Source organism: Emys orbicularis, chromosome 2, assembly GCF_028017835.1.
Source record: "Emys orbicularis isolate rEmyOrb1 chromosome 2, rEmyOrb1.hap1, whole genome shotgun sequence".
Classification (NCBI taxonomy): Eukaryota; Metazoa; Chordata; order Testudines; family Emydidae; genus Emys; species Emys orbicularis.
Window position 1 is genome coordinate 208,477,772 of NC_088684.1, and position 24,401 is coordinate 208,502,172.

General features: G+C 38.7%; 1 protein-coding gene across 1 annotated transcript in view; it reads right to left on the bottom strand.

The window, feature by feature from the left end:
- Positions 1–24,401, bottom strand: part of GOLGA4 (golgin A4) — a 78,166-nt gene that overhangs the window by 25,361 nt on the left and 28,404 nt on the right. Inside the window, exons 10-15 of the mRNA XM_065397853.1 lie at positions 23,400–23,531; positions 22,242–22,397; positions 16,771–21,077; positions 14,664–14,785; positions 12,000–12,130; positions 5,813–5,917 (exon numbers count right to left, since the gene is read on the bottom strand). Of these exons, the coding sequence (XP_065253925.1) occupies positions 5,813–5,917; positions 12,000–12,130; positions 14,664–14,785; positions 16,771–21,077; positions 22,242–22,397; positions 23,400–23,531 (4,953 nt within the window). The remainder of the gene's footprint in view (positions 1–5,812; positions 5,918–11,999; positions 12,131–14,663; positions 14,786–16,770; positions 21,078–22,241; positions 22,398–23,399; positions 23,532–24,401) is intronic.

The following is a 24,401-nucleotide window of genomic DNA, read 5'->3' on the forward strand; positions in this document are numbered from 1 at the left end:
TGGACCCTTTCCAATTTCTCCACATCTTTCTTGAAATGCGGTGCCCAGAACTGGACACAATACTCCAGCTGAGGCCTAACCAGAGCAGAGTAGAGCGGAAGAATGACTTCTCGTGTCTTGCTAACAACACACCTGTTAATACATCCCAGAATCATGTTTGCTTTTTTTGCAACAGCATCACTCTGTTGACTCATATTTAGCTTGTGGTCCACTATAACCCCTAGATCCCTTTCTGCCGTACTCCTTCCTAGACAGTCTCTTCCTATTCTGTATGTGTGAAACTGATTTTTTCTTCCTAAGTGGAGCACTTTGCATTTGTCTTTGTTAAACTTCATCCTGTTTAACTCAGACCATTTCTCCAATTTGTCCATTAGTTATACATTTTGCATATTGGGTTATATTAAATGTCAGTGACCTTAACTGGGTGTCAACACGTGTGTGAAATTTATTGTAATTTTTAAAATACAGATCTTGAAAGCGTAAATCATGGCAATATAGGAAAACAAAGGTTGGTTATTTGTAACTGGAGTTCTTCAAGATGCATATTCACACTCTCAGGGGATGTGCCAGCCTGTGCAGCTGAGAGGATGAAACCTTCTGGTAGCAGTGTCCATCAGAGTGCCCCGGTGTCCCTCTGACCACCCACCCGCACTGTTCGAGCACGTTCTGAGGGGATGTACACTCACTGCTACTTCAGTTCTTTCCACTGTTAAAGTGGAATTCCAAGTAATACCAAAATTAGGACTCCGCAAGAGTGAGGAAGGCAGGCAGGGAGTGCAAATACTCATACAAATAAATAGCCTTGGTTTCTTCTCCAAGGGCCCCCTCTGCATATTCCTACTCTTAGGAAGTTTGGCAAGCAGTACATAAGATGGATGCAGGGAGAATCAGTCCTTATTAAAGAATGACGAGAGCACCACTGCCAAACGGTGTGCCAGATCTGGCTGCCAAATCCAATGCATAATGCTTCGTAAAACTGTGAACCAAACTCGACATAGCAGCTTTCCATGTTTCAGTAAGGGAATATGTTTAATGCATGCTACAGACGCAGCAATCACTCTAATAGAACGGGCTCTAAGACGAACAAGAGGAGAGAGTAAAGTCTCTCTATAACACTCTTCAAACACTGTCTAACCCATCCAGAAAAAGACTGTGCTGAAATGGCTTGAACTTCAGAGTTACTCACATGAGATATATAACTCAGGAGAGAAACTGAAGTTTTTAGTTGTAGCCAGATAATGTAAGAGTGCTCTCTCTGTACCTAAGGAATGTAACCTACAGGTGTATGAGGTTTTGGAAAGAATACTGGTAAATTAATACTTTGATTTACATGAAACTCCAATATCACTTTAGGACGGAATCTGGGATGCAGTGTAAGAATCATCATTTCCTTATAAAAAGCAGTATAATGTGGGTCTGCCATTAAGGTACGTAAACCACTAACCCTTCTAGCACAAGTGATTGCTATCATAAGAGCTGTCTTCATAGAAGATGTAACAAAGAGCAGCTCACTAGAGATTCAAACGGGGGAAACATAAGTTGCATTAAAATTCAAAGTTCAAATTTCATGGAAGTAGACTGTCCCATACCGGCAGATACAAATTCAACATGTGCGGAAAATGGATTTTCCATTAATGGGAGTGTGAAACTCTGCTATTGTGGCTAAGTGGATCTTAATGGAGGAGACAGACAAACCCAGTGCTTTCAAGCATAGTAAATATTCTAAAATAAGTTGCATGGAGGCTGAACATGGGTCAATATTCTTATCTGACATCCATATAACAAATCTTTTCCACTTAAAATTGTATTTTTTCAGCTCTCCTCTCCTTTTCAGATCCCTTGGAACTATTGGATCCTCTTGTAAAAGAAGGACTTGAAGTCAATTTTGTCATTCGTTTTGGCCTAAGGAGTAAATGTGCTGCAGATAGCACAGTGTGCCAGGGAATGACTCTCACCTTGTCATTTCAGACACCAAACATGCACACCAGATGGCCTGAAAGACAGCCTGGCATGACACACACCTCTTAAACCCATGCTGCTTTGCACTGGGATCCACCAAAAAGAACTAGTAAGTATTCCTATTCCAAGATAAAACCCTAATCTAAAACTATCCTACCTATAAAACTTTTTAACAATAACTAATCTAAAAAGGCACTTATATTACTATGGATCTGCAAGATCTGGTGAGATTCATGTCCTTTCACTGCTGCAAGTGAAAGCAACTAGGGCAGCAATAGGCACCACATCCTCTTTTATAGCCATGCTGTCAGAATGTGCGCAAACACTGACGGTGAGGGTGGGAGGGGCGCATGAGTGCTGTAAGGGCTTGTTTACACTAGCACTTTACAGCGCTGCAACTTTCTCGCTCAGGTGAAAAAACATCTCCCCCCTCTCCCCCGAGTGCAGCAAGTTTCAGCACTGTAAAGCGCCAGTGTAAACAGTGCACCAGTGCTGGGAGCCACATTCCCAGCGCAGGTAGCTACGCCTCTCATGGAGGTGGTTTTTTAGAGAACCATGACTACGCAAGCCACTTTAGCATTGCCAATGTAGACTAGCCCTAAAAGGCACTTCTACCAGAAGGTTTCAATGTCTCAGCTCCACTTATCAGTACATCCCCGAAGAGTAGGAATATACAGAGGACACTAGATGACCCTTACATAATAAGTACATAAGGTTTTCAACTGTGCCCCAGGATGGAATGCAGAAGGGAAACAACTGCTTTCATGGGCCCTTCAGGTCAGCAAGACAAGATTCCTTAACATTCAGATTGCAGGTGAGAAGTTCCCCTTCTGCATTCCATAAAAGATGTGCTTTTGGGGAATGTGTGATCCCTGTGGAGCTCAAACTCAACAGGAGCAGGAGCCTGCCTGAACAAGCACCATCTCTTTTCTGTTAGAGTTCATTTCTAAAAGTTTCAAACACCCCAGTTGAAAATTTTAGATGTTGGCATTTGGTGAATAATTATTTTATCTGTCATGTCAGAGAATAAAAACAAATGTTATGGCAAAAATATTATACTTACTTTAAAACTAATTATACTATGTGCAAGCTTTGGCTTAGATCTACATTTACCTAGTGTAGGAAGTGTTACAAGAAAGCCAACAGAACAACAGCTAACAAATATTAATTCCTAATAAGGAGTAGTTTTAACTTACTTGAACCTGAAGACTGAACAGTTTTATCAACTTAGCAGAAAAATTAGCAAAAAGAAAAATGGAATAAAGAATATGGATAAGGACAGAAAGAGCAAGAGAAAATGAAGGGTAGTAAGGGTCATAAAATATTTTACTCATACAGGTTCCATTTATTCTAAATGCATCATGGGGGAGTATAAAGCTGACAAAAAGTCCACTTAAATTTATGCAAATATGTACACAATTCATGTGAATTTATATACATATATATGGCCCACTGGCGCTGCACAATTTGCTTACCCAACCCCTCAATGTTGCAAAGGTACACCATTACATTAGGTAAACAGCAAAGCTAGTTTCACAGGAAAGCAACTCCAAAGTGAAAGAGGCTGGGAAGAACAACAAAGGGCAATAGCAAAACAACTTTTAAACCAAATAGGGGGAAAAATCACTCCCCCAACATACACCTCACAGCCACACCACTCTTTGGGTCAGGGAGTGAAAGAATGGTGTCCTAATAACTATACATCTGCAAAATAAATGGAGCTCCATTTACACAAGGTCAAAAGGAAGGCATTACAAATATTAATATGACACATGAAAACAAAAATTAAACATCAGTGACCTTAAAATGTCTTCATCTGAATAGATCATCATCAAGTGTTGTCTGTACAAACAATTGTAGCATTTCTCCATCAGGATAACAACTATGTAACGAAGGTTCATTCTCAATGCATCAGCAAATAACTTATGAATGAACAAATATGTACCAATATGTACGTAAATAAAAAGTTCGTATGTCATCAGCTTGGAGAGATGAACATGAAGTTTGTATACATATTGTCAGAAAAGAATTCAGCTGGGGTTTTCAAAAGAGCATAGGGGAGTTAGGTGCCCAGACTCCATTGAAATTCAGTGGAATTAGGGCACTTAACTACCTCAGGCTCCTTTAAAAATCCTATCCTTATTCTGCAAGTAAACTTAGATACAATGATTGTATTTACACAGGCACTTTGAAAAAGACCCAGACTATTGTTCCTATGGACACATTACTATTTATTGGTTAAACAACAAGGCTATTTACCAGCAACTGGAGTTCTCCTAATTGGTTTATTTCCTCCACAGATGGGACAACTCCTTTGAGTTTCTCCAAGGCTTGCCGTGGAAACTCCAAGGAGTGAGGAACTGTGGAGGAGATTCCAAAGAGAGAGAAAATTAGTAGTTTACCATGTTGCTCTTTTTTAAACTCTAAGTGGGTATATCTTTATGTAGAGACAATTCGCAACAAAATAGATTTTACATCTCTATGCCATCTTTGCACTTCTGTGGAAAGTTAAATGTATAAATGTAAGTAAAAAAGCACAGTTGCTGGCACATGGATTTGATATAATCTGCATGATCTGTAAATTAACATGACGACATATGCTGTTTAGCAGTGGTTCTCAAAGCCAGTCCACCGCTTGTTCAGGGAAAGCCCCTGGCGGGCCGGGCTGGTTTGTTTACCTGCTGTGTCCGCAGGTTCAGCCGATCGCGGCTGCCACTGGCCCTGGTTCGCCGCTCCAAGCCAATGGGGGCTGTGGGAAGGGCGGCCACCACATCCCTCGGCCCGCGCTGCTTCCCGCAGCCCCCATTGGCCGAACCTGCGGATGCGGCAGGTAAACAAACCGGCCCAGCCCGCCAGGGGCTTTCCCTGAACAAGCAGCAGGCCGGCTTTGAGAACCACTGCTATATAGGATTAAATGACTGCTTATTTACAGAATATTTGTGTGACGTTTAAATCATTGGATTAAATGAACAAAATCATGAGACCTAGAGATACATTTTTTCTGTTGTGTCTCAATACTTTAGGGCTTTCTAAAGAGTGTATTAAAAAAAAAAAATCACGGTATCTGGCATATTACTATAAATAGGTGCAATAGGGCTGGTTTACAATAGTTTAATTCAAGGCCTTTTGCTTTTTATACTATTTTTGTAAATTAATTTAAGGGGAAAGAAAAAATTAAAATGTATTTTATCTTCCAGTCAAAATCACACAAAGTCATTTTAATAACATCACTGATGTAATTTATGATGCTCTGTCTGAGGTATCAAATACTTCTAATGCCTCCCATTGGTTCACAGGCAAAATGAGCATTTTTTGTCAGATGAAAAAAATAAAAATTGTCCCTCTCAATAATTTGTATTTTTCCCTATTAAGTGTAATACTAGTTTTAATACTTATATTCTATAACTCAACTACATTTTGATCCTGTTAATCTGCCTTTATGAAGTGTATATCCATCTTTCCATGAACAAAAATTGCTTAATATCAGCCCCTATTTGAGGTAGAGAAACATTTTTATGTCCTTTTGAATTCCAATTCCAAATTTCATATAATCAAAATGGGCTATTTTGCATCCTCTTGAACAAGTTACAAGTGCTTCCAGTGTAAAGTCAATGTTTAAAAACAAAGGAGCAGAGGGAAAAAACAACCAATAAGCAAACTATTAAAACAAGATCAAATTAAATATTGCACAACTTGTAGAAAACAGACTGGTCAAAGAATTCAGAATCGCACAAGAAAGCCAAGACCTGATATAGAAATAGAACCCACGTCAATTAACAGCTACTACAGGGTCTCATGAAAACTGTGAAACTAATGCCTAAAGTTACAAGTATAAATATTAATGTCAGCTCACTTCTTCCCTGCGCCTATTCTCCTCATCTGCCAGCTTTTGTTTGTATTCCTTCTGCAGCTGTGTTTGCAGCTCATTTACTTTTGCTGTCATTTCTTCTTCACGAGCCTTCAGAATGAAAAATAAGTGCATTAATTTACATAATACACAGTTAATGTCTAAACACTTAAAACCTTCTCAGTGGATTAGACAAAAAGCACTTAAAATATAGCTCAGCTTCATACAGAGAGGAAAATAATCAACTTGAAATGCGAAGGCTCTCACTGAAAGTTTAGGACTATTCAATTTATATTACCATGAAAATGAGGAATGACATTTAGGGACTTACCAGATAATACTGGCAAAACTTCAATTGTCAAACACAAAAACAATTACTGTATATACTCGTTCATTAGCCCGTTCATTTATAAGCTGACACCCCCCCCCCCCAATGGATAGGTAAAAATAGCAAAAACTGTATGACCCTTTCATAAGCCGACCCTATATTTCAGCGGTTGGAAAACTTTGTCTCCCGGCCTGTCAGGGTAAGCCGCTGGCGGGTTGGGACGTTCTGTTTACCTGGAGTGTTCACAGGCATGGAGCCACTCAGCTCCCAGTGGCCGTGGTTTGCCATTCCCAATGGGAGCAGCGGGAAGTGGCGCCACTTCCCACAGCTCCCATTGGCTGGGAACGGCAAACCGCGGCCACTGGGACTTGAGGGGCTTTGTGCCTGCAGACGCTCCAGGTAAACAAAACAACAATGTATTAGATATTCAATTCAATGATTCCATAGAGTTTAAAATCATCAAATTTTGGTGTAGACCCGTTTATAAGCCGACCCCTGCTCTTTGATGCGTCACTTTTTAACCAAAAATATTCGGCTTATGAACGAGTATATAATATGGTAGTTAGCTTTTTGAAAATTTTTAGTAAGGATTATACATCTTTAATGTGTACAAAAAAAGGCATTCAAATGATATTCAATATTTCTAGAAGGTGTACAGTAGGTAGATCAATGTAAGCAAATAGATATTTTGTGAAAGTGACATGTCATGCAAACAAAATTTTCTATACTCTATCTCCAATTTATTGGCAAAGACTGGGGCTTAATCACGTCTTGTCTCAAACATTTTAATTCTCTCTACGGTTGTACTAAATCTCTGTTCTTGGAACTTCGCTGAGGCCCTAACGCTGTGGTCAAGCCATTTTTGATTCAGGAAGTTAGACCATCTGACCTCTTTTGGAGACAAACTGGAAACCAGAGAGACAGGTTATAGTAATCTAGACAAGAGATAACCAAGGAGTGGACTAAGCATTAGCTGCAGAGATGGAAAGGAAAGAATGTATTTTAGAGATGTTACCAACAAAAACAAACAAACAAACAAAAACAGACAGGATTTGGCAATAGTTTGTATATGGGAGAAAAATGAGAGCAAAGATTCAATTATAACAATTTACCAAGAGAAGACACTAGGCAAGATTGCAATATTGTGTATCATAAACTATGATGTACACTTTGTGGCTATGTCTCTGCATACCAGTAAATACATTTTGCCTGAGCTCTGCCCTCCATTTTTTCCTCACATTCCAAAGCAACTTGTCTTCTCTGATGAAAGGAGCATCTCCATATTTAAAAGAATTAGTAGTATGGCACTGGAAAGTTCAGAGTTGCTCCTAGCAACATAAAGTTGAGAGCATAGGCCAGGAAAAAATGAACACCACTACCCCGATATAATGCGACCCGATATAACACGAATTCGGATATAACACGGTAAAGCAGTGCTCCAGGGGACGGGGCTGCGCACTCCGGTGGATCAAAGCAAGTTTGATATAACACGGTTTCACCTATAATGTGGTAAGATTTTTGGGCTCCCAAGGACAGTGTTATATCGAGGTAGAGGTGTATTAGGATCAGAGAAATTGTATGACTGAAAGAAACTGAGGTTGGGATGGAGTGATAGTGGCTTTTTAGCATGGCTAAATGTTTTCACAGTATCTTCTCTTTCAAAAAAAGAGATAAAATAGAGCACACTGGATCTACCTTAATTCTAAAATTGCAACTAGCAGCAGTGATTAGAAATTTCTGGAGGGGGAAAAGAGATACTGCAAATATTTAAGCCTATTTTATTTAGTAAAGGGCAATGATCAAGTTTACATCTCCAATTTTATCTACTCTCACATAACTATAATCTCCTTGAGTCTGTGCACCAGACTTAAAAAACAAAAACCAACAACTCCCCTGCCCCTCCCCCCCCCCAAAAAAACTATATAAACTAGCCTTCTGCTGCTGAAAGTTATAAAACACATACCTCACTGAATAGCTACTGCTTATGCATACCCTTACAATATTTTTTCTGAGTACTGCTAATAACACAGCAGAGTAGAACAAAGTCAATGCTGCCCCTCCCCCACAACTCTGAGCTGTGCTTTTACTGATTAATCTAAAGTCACTGGATTCACCATAGATCCAGATACATTAACTGATATAGTCTTTGTTTCATACTGAATTTGTATTCATATAAACAGTACACGAAGCAATACTAAGGGTCCTGAAACCAAATTTACAGAAAACATATTACAACCCATGTTAATAAACTCTGAAAAATTGGGTTGAATAGTATACCTGAAAACTATGAAATTTTATCCATCCCCAGAAGTACCTAATAAAGTAGCATTGAAGAGATGCTAAAGCAGGAGCCAAGAGCTTCTTTGGGGACAGACTGAGGATTTGCCTACAGAGGGAAACTGACCAGCACAGCTAAAGTGGAATAATGTATTCAGCTACACCTATGCCAGTATAACTCCCTCATGTGGACACTATTCCAGAATAAAAATGACTTTATTCCAGAAAAATTAATGGAGCAATTATTACAGAATAAAGTCACTTTTATTCCACAATAGAGAGCGTCCACACAGGGGAGTTAAAACAGAATAGCTATAATGATTATTCTACAATAGCCGGTCAGTTTCCACATGTAGACAAGCCCAAAGAAGAGTGGAGGACAAAGGTACACAATGAGGAAGAGTGCAAAGATGAGGAGGGATAAGCAACGAGGAAGAAAATGGAGGGCTAGAGCAGGGATCTGGGCCTCAGACCCCTGTAGACTATCACATGAAGAAACGGTTTTAAGAACATCTATTTCACAAAACTCTGTTTAAATCTCGTGCCGTGCCTCCCCGCCAGTTCTCGGATGACCAATGGCTAAGAAAATCCTGACCAAATCTGCTGCAGAAAAAGCAGCAGGAAGTTGGCACTACAATTCAGCTCTGCTCTCTGGCATCTCCTACAGCTGCACTGGCTTTCAAATGTCTTGGTGTTCCAAACCTTTGGGCCCAGTCAGTACCACCAAGAGGGGGACTTTGGTTCTAATGCATGCCACACAGCCTACACTGTAGTCTCACTGTTCTGTAAAGCACCAGCTGTAATTTGGCAATATATAAACCAAATTCTATTCCGATTTCATAATGATGATAGATGAAGACATCAATAAAATTGTAATTTCCCAAATCTTAACCACAAAGCCTGCACTGCATGCACATGGGAGGCATTATGACAAATGAAAGATTACACACGTTAAACAAGATCCTTCATTTTTAACTCTCACATAAATCTAGATTAACCTAACTGTAGTGCAACATTCAATTTTTCCTCTAATGAGATATTTTAGTTTGTGTTTTGAAGATCACAGAACACAAATTATAGACTACCATTGACTTGTAAATCCTCGCATTTGGGGGACTTTCATAAACCTTTATCACACAGTATTTCTCATTAAAGATAAGGAGACACCTGTTGAAAAATGCCAGAATAAAAAGTAAATAAAATCACAAAGTTTAGTAGACTGATCTATTTCTTTGTTGTCCAGATGTCAAATTACAATCTTTACTGAGATTACTAAATTTCTCTAACTAGTTTTAAAAAGGTAATCACAGATTTATATAGGCAGAAGCATACATAATAGTTCTACAGTATACAATGTAATTTATTTAGTCTTTATACCATAACATGTATAGCTGTTAAAGAACACTGCACATTTTTATACTGCAAGAAAGTTGATATGAAATGTATTGCTCAAATCATGATTTAATAAAGGGGTACATGGATGGGCAATAATGGATAGCCATTTTCTCCCTATTATAAAGTTAATTAGATAGCCATATTTCCTATTCCAAGAAGAGATCTTAGAGTTGACACATTCCCCACCTAATATTCTGCTGATCTATGATTACTTTTTAAAAAGTGATCTAAGAAGCAAGATAGAACCAATGAATAAAGTGTTTGCTAACAAAGTAATGTAAGCTAACTTTCAAGCGCTAAATACAGCAAAACCATGCTGCCTGGAAGTGAGGGTGTTAAGATCTGGAACACATAGAGACAAACAGTTTTTTGTAGTTTTCTCGAACATCTGCTCTGTTATATACACTAGTGGTACCCATCATTTCTATGAAATTCATGAAAAAGAAGAGATGGATATGTAAAATTAATGTTTGCAGTGTTGTAGCTGTGTTGGTCCCAGGATATTAAAGAGACAAGATGGGTGAGTTAATATCTTTTACTGGACCAACTTCTGTTGGTGAAAGAGAAAAGCTTTCAAGCTACACAAAGCTCTTCATATTTTTCATTTATTTCAATTGCACAGCAATCAAAATAGTGTAAATACCAAAACATGATAGGAACAATGCATGTCAGAAACCTGAGAGAAATTTTAACAAAAGGAATTTTAAAAACATTGAGGAAGCTCTACGCAGATTTTGAAAGTAGAGCCCTATTCACAAAAAGTTATATAAAAACATAGGGTTAGAAGGGACCGCAAGGGTCATCTAGTCTAACCCCCTGCCAAAATGCAGGATTTGTTGTGTCTAAACCATACAAGAGAGTGGATGAAAAAAAGGTGGGAATACTCCCAAAACACAAAAATTAGAATTATGACACAAAGGGATTAACTTTATTGTTATAAATTAGAAAATGAAATCAGGGAAAGTGATTCTGGGCCAAATTCTACCCTGCCTTACACACTTGGCCCGTCCACTGAACTCTTCAGGATGCATGAGGTATAAAATCAGAATATGGTCCTCTGCCCTTAGATTTCTTTCTATTTTTAAAATAGAACATAGTCCTCTTAACTTTGCCTGATATGCAGTCCTTCACATTGGTCACTGAAGGAACACTAACAGGACAAAACCATTTACGTTTTTTAATTGCTACTATGCAACCAACACAACCTTTGGTTATTAAACTTGAATCCTTTTAAAACCTCACACTACTTCATGCTATTTGTTTACTTTCTGAATTTCACTTTGGAAACTGCTCTTACACTCAGATGTGTGTGCAGACCTTTAAACCTAAAGTATAGGCCTGGCTTGACATGAGTAAGTAAACATAGGTAGGCCTCATTTTTTGGTAGACAGAATTAGGGAGGGGACTAGATCAGAAAGCTGAAAACAGAATGTTTGTGCCAAGATAAGTAAATAGGTCACTAAGCTAACAGACAATGTCTGAGCTAGCTAAGATGGGAGGGAGGAGGGGAAGAGACACCCAGGGAACCATTTACTAAGTCCAAGAACATGACAGCAAGTGGACAGAGTATGTTGTATAGGGATTGGTTCCTTTAAAATAACCAAACCAGTCCCAAAACATGTAATGCAATGTATAGTGAATGTGAGTGTAATGTGTATATAAATGAAGGGGATTTCTGTGTAACCTTGGATGTGTATTATGTCTGGTACCCATCCACTATGCTTGAGCCTGTTCAACTCAAGAGTAGCTTGATTGTATGCCAATAAAGAAACCTCAGTGACAAGTTCGGAGTTGAGCTGAGTGGATAAGCTGTCAGAAGCCACCCCAACACTAAGCAGAGCCCTGATTAACTTACTCGAGCTCCGGAGTTTATGGACTTTGCTGCCGGATTAAGATCTCAGTTGAGCACTAAAAGTAAACTAGCCTTATTTTTGTGTCTAGCCAGGTTTATCTTGGGATTCTCACCGACTAGCAAAATGCAGAAAGATTTTAAATGCAAACAATGCAGAGGAATATTTAGATCTAAACAAAAAAATTTAATCTGAAATATTAAACCCGTAAAAAGCATTTATATAATTATGTGTTTTTAAAAATCTCCTATAAAAAGATTAAAATTTTTGCCTAAAAGGACCCATTGGGAAGTTTAAAAAACAGAATTATACTGTACTGAACCAGATCACTCAAGAAAGATACCTCAAGGATTTCTTCATACTTTTTTACAGTCCTTTTTAGATCGTCATCTTTTTCAGCAATTTTTCTATGCAACTGTGTTGTCTCTGCATGATGGGTTTCTATCAGTTCAGTTTCCACATCCTGGGCTTTACCTGTTTTTTTAAAAAAGTCAAGGAATATCACAACTGATTAGGTAGCTATATTTTAACAAATAAAAAACATCATCACATTATGAACAGGATTAAAAAGTAAGATTTGAAGACACTTCTATAAAGGTGTCTGAGAAAAAAAAAATCTTTCAAGAGGCAAAAATCAAGGAAGTCAAACAATTCATGCTATACATGATCTAAAAAGTAGTGGTGTCTCTCTTTTTCAGCCTGAGGGCCGAACAGATTTCAAGAAGGTGAAAGGTCACAATACTTAGCAGGAGATTCAATGCTACCATACTATGTAGGTTTTTATTCCATGCACACGAACATAGTAACTGACTGCCTTCCAGTTGTGCATTAAGCAACGTGACTAATATCTGCTGCATGTTTGTTCTCTCATCCCTGGAGTGTTTGTTTTGATAGAGGATTTTTTTTTTAAAATATATACATGTATTTATGTTAGAGAAGGCAAAGTCAAAGAAGTGTGCTTTGCATTTCAATCAAAAGGCAGTGAGGTCTGTGATGGTTCTCAGGAAGTTCATTCCACAGTCCAGGACTGGCCCCGAGAAAGTTGTCTCACACAGATGAATTTTACCTTTGTTAAAGAGTTCCTCTGTTCCAGGGAATGAATTGTTGACATGCTCTTCATCCCAGGGCTTTAGGTGGTCTCCCAGGACCCAGCCGTGGAGAGTCTTGAAGATAAGGACTGAGACCTTGAACTTGACTTGATATTCTATGGGAAGTCAGCATAGAGAGCAGAGGACAGGTTTGTTGTGCTCGCAGTAGCCTGTATTGCTGAGGAGAAGCGCTGCAGTATTCTGTACTAGTTGGTAGTGTCCTAAGCACTGTAGTCTTTGTGCCCAGGTATATCCGATTGTTCTAGTTAGCCAAGAGGTGAAGAAGGCAAGAATAACTGAGGCCAGGTCTTTATCCACCAGGATGGAACAGATTTTCCTAGCCAACCAGAGACGGTCAAAAGTGTTACCCACGAATGCTGCTATACAAGACCTTACCATCAGCAAAGAATCCAGAAGCACTCCTAAACTAAAGACTCAGTTGACCAATTGTGAGTGTGTACCTTCAACCAAAGGAGACTGCACCGTAGCTGCAAACTCTTCAAAATACTCTTCAAACTCTTCAAAATACCAGCCTCACTGAGGTCTTGCTTGGATTCAGCTTGAGCCAGTTGTTCTACATTCATGAGCTATCTTGTCCAAACACTGGATCATCTTGGTGGTGAAGGATAGATAGAGCTGCATGACCCACCTACAGAGTGCTGGCATTTGAGTCCACTTTGTATGACCAGTTCAACTTGTGGGTGCATGTAGATGTTGAAAAGGACTAGAGAGACAACTGATCCTTCTGAGCCTCCATAAGTGAATGGTCTAGTGATGGAGATGGAGTTTCCCATCATTACTTGTTGGGTGTGTCCCTCTAGGGATACACCCAACCATTTTAGCATATTACCCTGGACCCTTGCCACCTCTCTTGGATAGGACAGCAGTATCTCACGGTCAACAGTGCTGAATACTAGAGAGACGTACAAGACGATAAGAACAGATGTCTGCCCTCTATCCATTGACAGGATATCATCCATGAGAGCCACTGTAGCAGTTTTAGTTCCATGTCCTGGCCTGAATCTAGATGCCTTATTCTGCCAGCATGAGGGAGCAGAAAACACCTGCAATTCCCTGTCTCAATTCCCCAGGTACAAGGGCATCTCTAGCAAGCACAGAGCCAGAATAGCCAGTTCCTATGCTTCCCCCTTCCCTCACAGTTTTAGGCACAGGGGCAGGCAAGGTGTAGATGAAGAAGCATGTTGTGCTCCAGCTATTCCCAGCTGGCATATGATCTTTTTGGGACCATTTTCAGCTGGCACAAGTTAGACTGACTCTCAGCGCTAAAAGCTGCAGGGTGAATTTCCAATTCATAATCAAATATACATTTTCTTAAACAATTGCCATCAAAGGCTACAGTCAGACACCCTGGTCTAATGCTTGTTATAAGTTTGTTGTGCTGAGAACACAAGTTTTAAAATGCAAACTCAACAATCAAATACAATTACTGTACTTTGACTTTCGTCTCATTTAACAGGATACAAATCATCTCACATACCTACAATTTACCTGTAGAAATTCCTAAAAAGCTAGTTAACTATGCACAAGTCAGGTGTCTTATACATTGGCAGGTGCAGAAGTCCACAGCAACAGCTAGGGAACCCAATCTCTGGGTATAAGAAAGAACAGCTGCAAAAGTACAAAGTTTCCAGTGTACATCTTATAAGCTTTCCAATTGCTCCCTAGGCAAGAATAATATTCGCCACTGCAGAAGCAGGTTTTTTTCCTGACCTGGTTTTCAGCTCTCTAGGCAGGCCTAACTTCACACAACAATGGCTACTACTCAGATCTGTGACTCTTCCTCCTCTATGATACCCATATGAAACTGACCCTACGAAAGTTAACCTTAAATTTTGAAAATTTTTATTTGTAACAGACAACAAAACAACAAATCCAGATTACAACAACATTTCACTTACTGATTGTTTCATGTACAGCTGTTTCCAATTCCCTTTCCTTTTGAGCCAGCTGAGTATTAAACTCCCTCATCAACTGCTTTAAGGTGGAGTTGTGCTTTAGTTCAATATCTTCCTGTTCAATTCTGTACAACAGAACAAAAAAAGTCAAGAAATTCATTACTGATCTGAGGCATATAAAGGAAAGACCAAAAGTAGTTTAGAGTTTCTCCAAGACTCTTACTTAAGCATGGTTTTGCATTGAGGGGAAGGTTGGCACTGGGATTAATTCCCTGGGGCCCAGGGAGGCTATTTGCTCCTTTCCTATAGGATGCACCTGGAAGGCCCAGGTGTTTTGCCAAGATGGAAGAGACCAACAAAAATGAGTCCTGGGACTTTTGCTCAGGGAAGATCAAGACAGGAATGCTCTGCATGTAGACAGCGTTATTAGACAAAACCTGGGTTGAGAAACTGTTAGCGCTCTCAACAGTATATCATGTTTTTATGACACACAAGTGCACACACACAAACAGAAGTTTTGGGGTTTTTTTTTAAATCAGCTTGTACCTCTTTCTTTGAAGTGCACTGCCTGAATTTTCAACTGGATTTTGGGTACAACCTGAGGCACCTTAAAGGTGGGCAACCTTTCAGAAGGTAGATGAAGCATCCAAAAATCACATTACTTTTGCAAATTTAGGCCCATAGTTGTACTCTGCCTAAATCTTCTTAAGTATCATGTTTTCTTAATATCCTTTCCCCATTCTCCATTTTGAGGAAATTAAAACTGTGTGTATATTTCAAGCTGTGTATTGAGAGGCACTTGTTACTCCTGGGGGAATTCTGCACTACTGCACGCATGCATAATTAATGAGCCCTGCAGATTTCTATTTTTGTGTGCAGAAAAAAACTTCTGCCAAAATGTTGGTGTAGTTCCACCTTTTTCCCACCAGAGGGCGATGTGGTGATAGAGCAAAGCTGCAGCTCCCCACCAGCGAGGGAAGAGAGAGAGCTGCCTTTGCAGGAGACAGGGGCTATGGGGAGACAGACAGTGTGGGGCTGCTGGGAGGGCCAGACAGGGGGCTCATAAAGGCTAGTGGGGGAGGACAGACTGGGGCAGGGGCTGAATGGGAGTTGAGGCACAGGGCCACAGGGGGAAGGGAGGTGCAGAGACACATGGGGACGAGGCTGCAGAGCTACACAGCAACAGGGAGTGGCTGGGTGGGAGCACAGAGACACCTGGTGATGGGGAAGGGGATGCAGAGCTACATAGGGATAGGGGAGTGGCTGGGTGAGGGCACATGGGGACAGGGGCAGATGTGCCTGACTGAATGGGAGAGGCTAGGGGTCAGCCAAGGTCTGCATGGGGGAAGCTCCCTAACAATCCCTCCCCACCCCCCCCAAAAAACCTGTTCCATACTTTTCCCACCGACACCCAACAACCCTCCAAGTTCACACCCAGGCTCCTTCCTAGCAATTTACTTCCCTCTCCCTCAGCTCCTCCACTACCCCTGACTCTCCCAAGCCTTTGCACTGCTTCTGAGGAGTGCAAGAAATACAGTTCTGTATTGTAGTTTAAATTAATTATTACTCGTAGTTCTGTATTAATATGCCTAGTAGGGAATCTATTTGTCAAAAAACATTTCCTGAATCTTTTTTGTTGTCTATATTGTTACAGACATACTTGCTGACAGGTATTTTGAAATAAATGACCAAAAATAACTGAAACTGGTGTAATTATATTGTGTTATTTTGACAAAATAAAATATGCAGAATTTTAAAATACTGTGTGCAGAATTTTTATTTTTTTGTTGGAGAATTCCACCAGGAGTAAGTTGTATAGGAAAGCTGCAAAAAACATCACTGAGCCCAAACCAAGAGTGATATATATTGTTTTGCAAAATACTGTACTTTTCTTTGGTTTACGAACTAAAACTTATTTTTCACTTGTTTGTGAAGGATTACTTTCAAGTGCTTTATTTTTTTTTAAATAAATCCTTAGTAAAATATTAATCTCTATTTTACTGGTATAAAATAAGCTTAAAAATATATGTATTCATCTTCAGGTTAAAGTGACTAAAGATCACTTTTTAAAAAAAAAATAGTTTAATGGACTAAGGAATATAGAAGACACCTGATTTTCTGTTCCATTTCTTCTAAAGATTCCTTCTTCATTATATCTAGTTCCTGCTGATGCTCCTTCCGCAAAGTACGCAAATCCTTCTGCACCTTGCTTATTTCTTTGCGCAGTTTTTGCTTCTCTCTCTCAGCCTCCTCCAGTTTAGCTTGCAAGTCCTTTTGCTGAGTCTGCATATCACCAAGTAATTTCTGCAGCTCCAAATCAGATTTAGTCTTTTCTTCTGCATTTTCTTCAAAAACTTTCAGCTGGCTATTTCTTTCATCCAACTGCTGCTGGAGCCCTTGCAATTTTTCTTCATATTTCAAAGTTACCTCTGCCATCTCAACCTTCCATGCTTCTTTCTTCTTTATTATATCATCCTCCAACTCTCTTATCTTCTGCTCCAAAGACTGACTCACTTTATCCTTTTCTTGAAACTGTTTCTGGAAGTCCCCAATCACATTTTCCATATCATGATATTTTTGTACTTGGGCTTTTAATTCTTCTCTGATACTTGCTATGTCATCACCATCTTTTGTGTGTTGATCCAGCAACAAAGAATATTTCTTATTTTTTTCCTCTATTTCTTTCTGGAGCCTTTCAATCACAGCTTGTTCTTCTTTTAGATTTTTCTCAGTACATTCCAATTTTTTAAAGAGTTCCTCCTGTTGGCTTTTCATTTTTAGCTTAGAGTCATTACTTTCTTGTTGCTCGTTCTCATATTTCTGCAATAATCCATCCTTATCTATTAAGTCTTTTTGTATTACACTTATTTTCTCTTCATACATCTGTCGTACGTTCTCTAGCACACTGGCTTTTTCTTGCTCTATGGAAGCTTTTACATTTTCTACTTTTTGCATCATTTCTCTTTCCAAGTCTGCTGAATCTCTTATTAATCTATTTTTTTCTTCTAAATCCATAATTTTGGCCTCTTTTTCCTGCATTTTTTGTTCTAAATCTTTTAACTGATTTTCCATAGCTAGCTTAAACTGTTGTTCCTTTTCTTCCATTTGAGAGGTAAACTGCTTCTTAACAGAAGCTATTTTTTGTTCTGCCTTTTTTTTCAGGTCTGCTAATTTAGTAGTGTTTTCTGCAATCATCCTATCTTCCAGCATCTTCAACTCCTCTTCTTTGCTTTTCATCACTGCAGTTTTCATTTGTTCAAATTCTCTCTGCTTTGTATCGAGTTCAGCTTTCATTGAATCCATTTGCTTTTCAAGACTTAGCACTTTTTCTTCAGCCTCCTTGAACCTGTTGTCCTTTTCGACAACTACAACCTCAGCCTGCTGAAGTTGCAGAACAAGCTCTTTTTGCTCAGTCTCTCTTCGTTGGTTGTGCCTTTTAAGTTCTTCCATTAAAGAATCATTTTCCGCTGTTTTCCGAGCAATGTGTTCCTCTAGCTCAGCAATTCTCGCTGTTTGGATTTTTAACTCTGCAGTTAATTTTCCTTCTTGCTTTTCCCTTCTCCTCTGCTTTTGTTCCATTACATCTTTCAAACTATCTAAATTCCTGCTTTGCTTATCCAGCTCCTCCTTAAGTTGATTTATCTCTTCATCCTTTCCACCAACTTGGATATTATTTAATTCAAGCTTGCTTTGTAATTCTTTAATAGTATTGTGATTCTGGGTAAACCTTAACTGTGCTTTTTTCTTCCATTCTGACAGTTTGTTCATCCAGTGGTCTACCTGCTCCAAAGCTGATGCTTTTTCTTGACTCAGTGACTCAACCCTGGAAGATAATTCCTGCACCTGATTCAATAATTGCAGTTGATCCTCTTGGTGTTGCTTGCTTAACAAAGATATGGCTGCTTCTTTTTCTGTTAAACCTATGCTGTTTTCAAGTTTGACATTTAGTTCATTCACAAGCTTGTTGAGAGCACAGATCTCAGATTCTTTTTCCTTAAGCTCCTCTCTCATTGAAGTGACGACATTAATATTTTCAGATAACTCTTTCCGTAACTGTGTGATACAAGTTTCCTTCTCTGTTGCAGCCTGTTGCTGATGCCCGCCTTCTTTTTGTAACAGCTCCTTTTCTGTTACAAGTCTTTCAATGTCAGCTTTCATGAGTATAATTACATTTTCCTTATCTTGTAACTGTTGTGTTGACTCCTGCAAAGAGCTACTTACTGTAGTATGATGTTCTGTTATTTGTCTAAGCTGTGTTTCTAGTTCAGGAATTTTACAGTTTTTAATTAATATTGCTTTTTTAATTTTTGTAGTTTGATGTTGACAATGTGCAATTCTGGAGATTACTAAATTAATTTTTTCAGTACATTTTTCAATTACTTCATTGGTTTTAGTTTTCAATAAAGTGTCAGCTTCCTTCCAGTAAATATCCAGCTGTGCTGCTAGTTCGCTTGACAACCTCTCAAATTCAATTTGTTTTTGCTGACTCGCCAAATGTTTATCCTCTAGTTTTTTCTCATAATCCTCACGTTCTTTACAATGTGAGGATTCCAGAATTTGGAGTTTTTCATCAGATGTTTTCAACATATCTGTCAGTTCCGTAACTTTTATCTTGTGTTTTTCTTCCATTATTTTCTGCTCCCTGAGCTGTTCCTGTAATACAGCCTGGTCCTTCAGAGACTGACTGAGGTCATCTTCTAGTTTTTCAAGTTGTGCTTTGAGATCAGTTTCACTTTGTGACAAGGTGTTCACCTGTGCCAATAACTGCTTTAGTTGTTCTTGCAATTCATTCCAAGATTCGTCTCTCTTCACTTGTTCTTCCTTCAGCCGGGTGATCTCTATGTTAGTCCCCTCTTTCTCAGCACTGAAGGTGGCTAGCTTCTGCTTCAGGTCTTCAACTTCCTTCTCTTTTTTATGTAGTTCCATTTCGTGCTTTTCCTTGAGCTCTTCAACCTGCTGATCGAGTTTTTTCCCCCATATTTGTTCAACTTCTTCTAGTTCCCGCCTATGAACTTCTGCAAGACTTTCCAACTGCTCCTTCTGATTCATTTCCAGTTTTGACACGGCATCATTTATTCCAGCTGAGCTGGCATGTGCCATTTCCAACATTTTTGCATTGAAATGTTTCTCTTTCTGACTGAACTCCAACTGCTTGTTTTCAAATTCTTTTTTCAGTTTAGCTTCTTGTTCTGAAAGTTTCTTCTTGAACATTTCTTGCATCTCTTTTGCTTTTTGTTTGATTTTTTCCATCTTTATTCCTTGATGTTTTAAACTATTTTCATATTCAACTTGTAAAGCACTAATTCTCTCCTCTTTGACTGATAATTTCTGTTTGAGCTCTTCCACTTGTTGATTCTGCTGCTTTTTTAGTTGTTCAAGTTGATTCTCCTTCTCAACCACATCTCTCTTTGCCTGATCAGTCTCTGTACCGAGATCTTTCAGTTGAGATTCATACTGTTGCTTTAGAGAGGTTATTTTCTGCATATTTTCACTGCTCTGCTCTTCTAGCTGCTGCCTCAAGTCACGTACCTGGGATATGTAAGAGTCTAATTCAGTCCTAACTTCATTCAGCTGTGATTCAGCTCTTACAATCTGTTCTTTAAGATGTGATTTTTCAGCTTCCATATTTGTCAACTTTTGTTGCAGCTCTGTTAACTGTCCTTCATAAACCCTTGCCTGCTCACTGGAGTTATTTTGGTGTGACTGGCAAAGGTCTCCTAGTTTAGCAGACACTTGCTTAAGTTCAGCTTCAGATATTTCAAGTGATTCCTTTAGTTTATGTTCTTGTGCTTTTAATTCCTCCAGATGTTTTTCTTTTTCTTCCAACTGTACCTTGAGTTGGTTAGTTTCTTCTGTGCGTGCCTTCTCAATTCCTTGGACAGATATGTCATGCTCTTTAACCATCATGTCAATTTTTTCCTGGTACTGGTTTCTCTGTTGTTCCAGTTTTGCCTCAGACTCCTGCTTTATTTTATCTACACCATCTTTCAATACAAAGTGCTCTTGTTCTAGGTCATGACGTATTTTTAGTGTTTCTGATAACTCGAAAGATAATGCTTCTAGCTCTGTTTGTTTCACATCAAGCTTTTCTAATGTTTTTGCATTCATCTCTTCTATGTGTGCACGGAAAACTGTCTCTTTTTCTTTCAACATTATATCCATTTCTTGCTCATGTTTCTCTCTCAATTTCTCTATTGTGGACTGTTGCTGTTGCTTTAAGATTTGAAGTTTTTCTGTCCAAAGTGCTTCCTCCTGCTGCTTCATGTTTTCTAGCTCTTCCCTGTGCTTTTCAACCATTACAGTGATTTCTTTATTATACTTGTTTTTTTCAGACTCTATCAAAGTACTTAGTTCCTCCAATTGTCTTTTGTCATCTTGTGAATACTTTGCAAGGGAACTTTCCAATTCAAGAATTCTCTGTTGAAAGAAGATTTTTAAAAGTGGTATGAATAAACAATTTTTAATATAAAGAATTGTAATGCCGGCTTAATTATTTATCAGATTCAAATTCTACAAATTCCAACTGTAGCCCACTTAAAATAATAATAATAATAATCAACAAGACACTAAAACAAACAGAATCAATTTGTTTTATGTAAGCCATTTATTGTATTGTCATTTGTTATTAATTTTGTTTCCACTAAGTTATATGGTAATAATAAAATAAAAGAAGACCTTCTATTTCACTTCTATTAAAAATGTACATGTGATAACTTCTTTGAAAGGTTTTAAAATAATTTAATAAATACATGAGGTAATTCATCAGAACTGCTCTGAGCTTCAGAGGCTGATGGCTCTGGTTCCAGTAGTTTGAGTGTTGGCAGGTGCGCAGTAGTCTTCGCACACATCTGCTAACGTACCTTATTCCTGGCCTTTACACTGTTGATATTGTAATCCTAGACCTGATTTGAGCAGAAACCCCCAATCTAGAAAAATTCTGTAGTGGTTTAGTAATGTATAAAATATCCATTAGGTAACAAGTACACCTCTACCCCGATATAACGCGACCCGGTAAAACACGAATTCGGATATAACATGGTAAAGCAGCACTCCGGGGGGGGGGGGGGGGGGGGAGGGGGCTGCGCACTCCGGAGGATCAAAGCAAGTTCAATATAACGCGGTTTCACCTATAACGTGGTAAGATTTTTTGGCTCCCGAGGACAGCGTTAGAGGTGTAGATAAAATTGTTTTACTTGTGACCTAAAGGGTCAGATCCTTCAAACTCTCACTCAAGCAAAGTCTTATTCACTTGAGCATTATTTATTGTTAACATTTATATCATGGTACCACCAAGAGGCCAAAAAGATTGACCTCTTTGTGCTAGGCAACGTATGCAAAAATTCTGCATGGGGAATACAAGTACATGCCCTAGGCCTGAACATGAAAAAAGTATATTTCCATGTTCTGCCATTTAACGCTCCACAAAATTATAAACTGCAGCACAACATGGTAACAAAAATATATGTTTTAAGTGTGACAGTCTTTCATCATAGCAGTTCACACATGTCAACCATGTCTACTAGCATGAAGCTGTTAATATGCAGAAAAGTGGTTAGTTAACATTTTGAAAATTTTACTCACAGTTCTAGATGTCTGTATTTCTTGCTGCATGTCCTGAAGTTTCTTCTCACACTCCGATTGTATTGCTTTTTTCTGCAGTTCTAATTCTTCTAATGCCAGAGATTCCTGTTGCTCTTTTTCTTGTACTGTCTGTAAACACTCGCTTTGACTTTTTTCCTGTGTCAAAAATTATGAATAAAACAATATTGTACAAAAGAAACCTCCAATAAGTAACTCTTTTTACATCATGAGATGGTTCTACAAAGCAATTAGCAAGAGAAAAGGAAAATCACATTTCAAATGATTATATAACTACATTTTCTACCCACAATCGACTTTGTTTATCATAGCAACATAAACATAACATTTTGTTAAAGATCTTTTGCAAAATCCCCACACCAGCAGTAAATAGAAAGTTTTTCCAGGTAAATAGCCACAAGTGAACATACTTATCTTCTGCATAATCTATACTTTAAAATAAAAATTAAGCTTCTAATCTTTATGATTGAGAAAACAATCTTAAAAATGTGAACTGAGTGTTAATGCAGTGTAATTGTATCCGTGTCGGTCCCAGGATATTAGAGAGACATGGTAGGTGAGGTAATATCTTTTGTTGGACCAACTTCTGACCTGAAGAAGGGTTCTGTGTGGCTCAAAAGCTTAGAACATAAGAACGGCCACACTGGGTCAAACCAAAGGTCCTTCTAGCCCAGTATCCTGTCTTCCGACAGAGGCCAATGCCAGGTGCCCCAGAGGGAATGAACCGAACAGGTAATCATCAAGTGATCCACCCCCCTGTCGCCCATTCCCAGCTTCTGGCAAACAGAGGCTAGGGACACCATCCCTGCCCATCCTGGCTAATAGCCATTGATGGATCTATCCTCCATGAATTTATCTAGTTCTTTTTTTAACCCTATTATAGTCTTGGCCTTCATAACATCCTCTGGCAAGGAGTTCCACAGGTTGACTGTGTTTTGTGTTCTTTTGTTTGTTTTAAACCTGCTGCCTATTAATTTCATTTGGTGACCCCTAGTTCTTGTGTTATGAGAAGAAGTAACAATAGGGATTACTGAAAGATGGTGAAGTTTAGGGGATGAGACATGGGTTTGCCATACAGACAGACTTCTGTTCCCACCCAGCTCTGCCAGAAGTAACCTTGTACATTTTAGGGATGCTTACAAGAGCTGCCCTCATCTTCTCCTGGAACTCCTTTTCTTGAGCCTGTAATCTCTCATTTAGCTCCTGCTCTTTGGTAGCCAGTTCTCTTTTATGCAATTTCACTAGTTTAGCAACACGCTCTTCTGAAGACTTCTGTAAATTCAAGTCAGAGAAATTACTGATTTTTCAATAAACAAACATCCCCTGCATTATTTCTCATACAGTGGAGGAACAATGCTAGTGTGAGTTACAAAGGGAATTGTCTAATTGCTTCTCTTTAATAGGCAGCATGTTACTCAACATGCATAAGTAAAAATTACATGTTAAAAGAATAATCCCAATAAGAAGTTATTTTAAAGTTTCCGAAATGCTTTTCCGTGCTCTCTCACCTCTGTGCTAGTCACAGAATAACAAAAACTCTGAGGTCTCTCCCAACAATGCTCCCAAATCCATTTACGGCTTTAATTTTGTTTTAAATTGGAGAAAATTTTCTCACGGCTTTACGATATAAGCTACTGTTTGTAGCTCCCTTTCTATGCTCAGTAAGTCAGTTTCATGAGCCAACATATAGGACAAAGCTCAACTGGTGAAATCATCGTAAGAGATACTGTTTAGTCAAATTCGAAGGCCTACACAGGTAGGTAAATTATTTATGTAAACAAGTTTATAAATCCTCCCCCAGCAACAAACCACATTCACCTAAAACACTATATTAGAACTATAGTGTGGCAATCTATTACCACAGCAAAGTTAATAACGTAACAAATAAACACAAGAAATTGTTGTTCAAATTGAAAATTATTAGAAGAATAAGATGGAGGAACACAGATTCATATCCGAATACAGTGGATGGAATGAGAGCACATTCTACAAAAGCACACACTGTGGCAGACTTTTAAAATCTTCAGACTTGTTAAGACTAAAACTGCTAAATAAAAAGTACTTATTTTAAAAATCATAACCATAATAGAGACAAGAAGAACTGATATGTTAATCATACTTAGTTTTCCTTTGTCACAAATA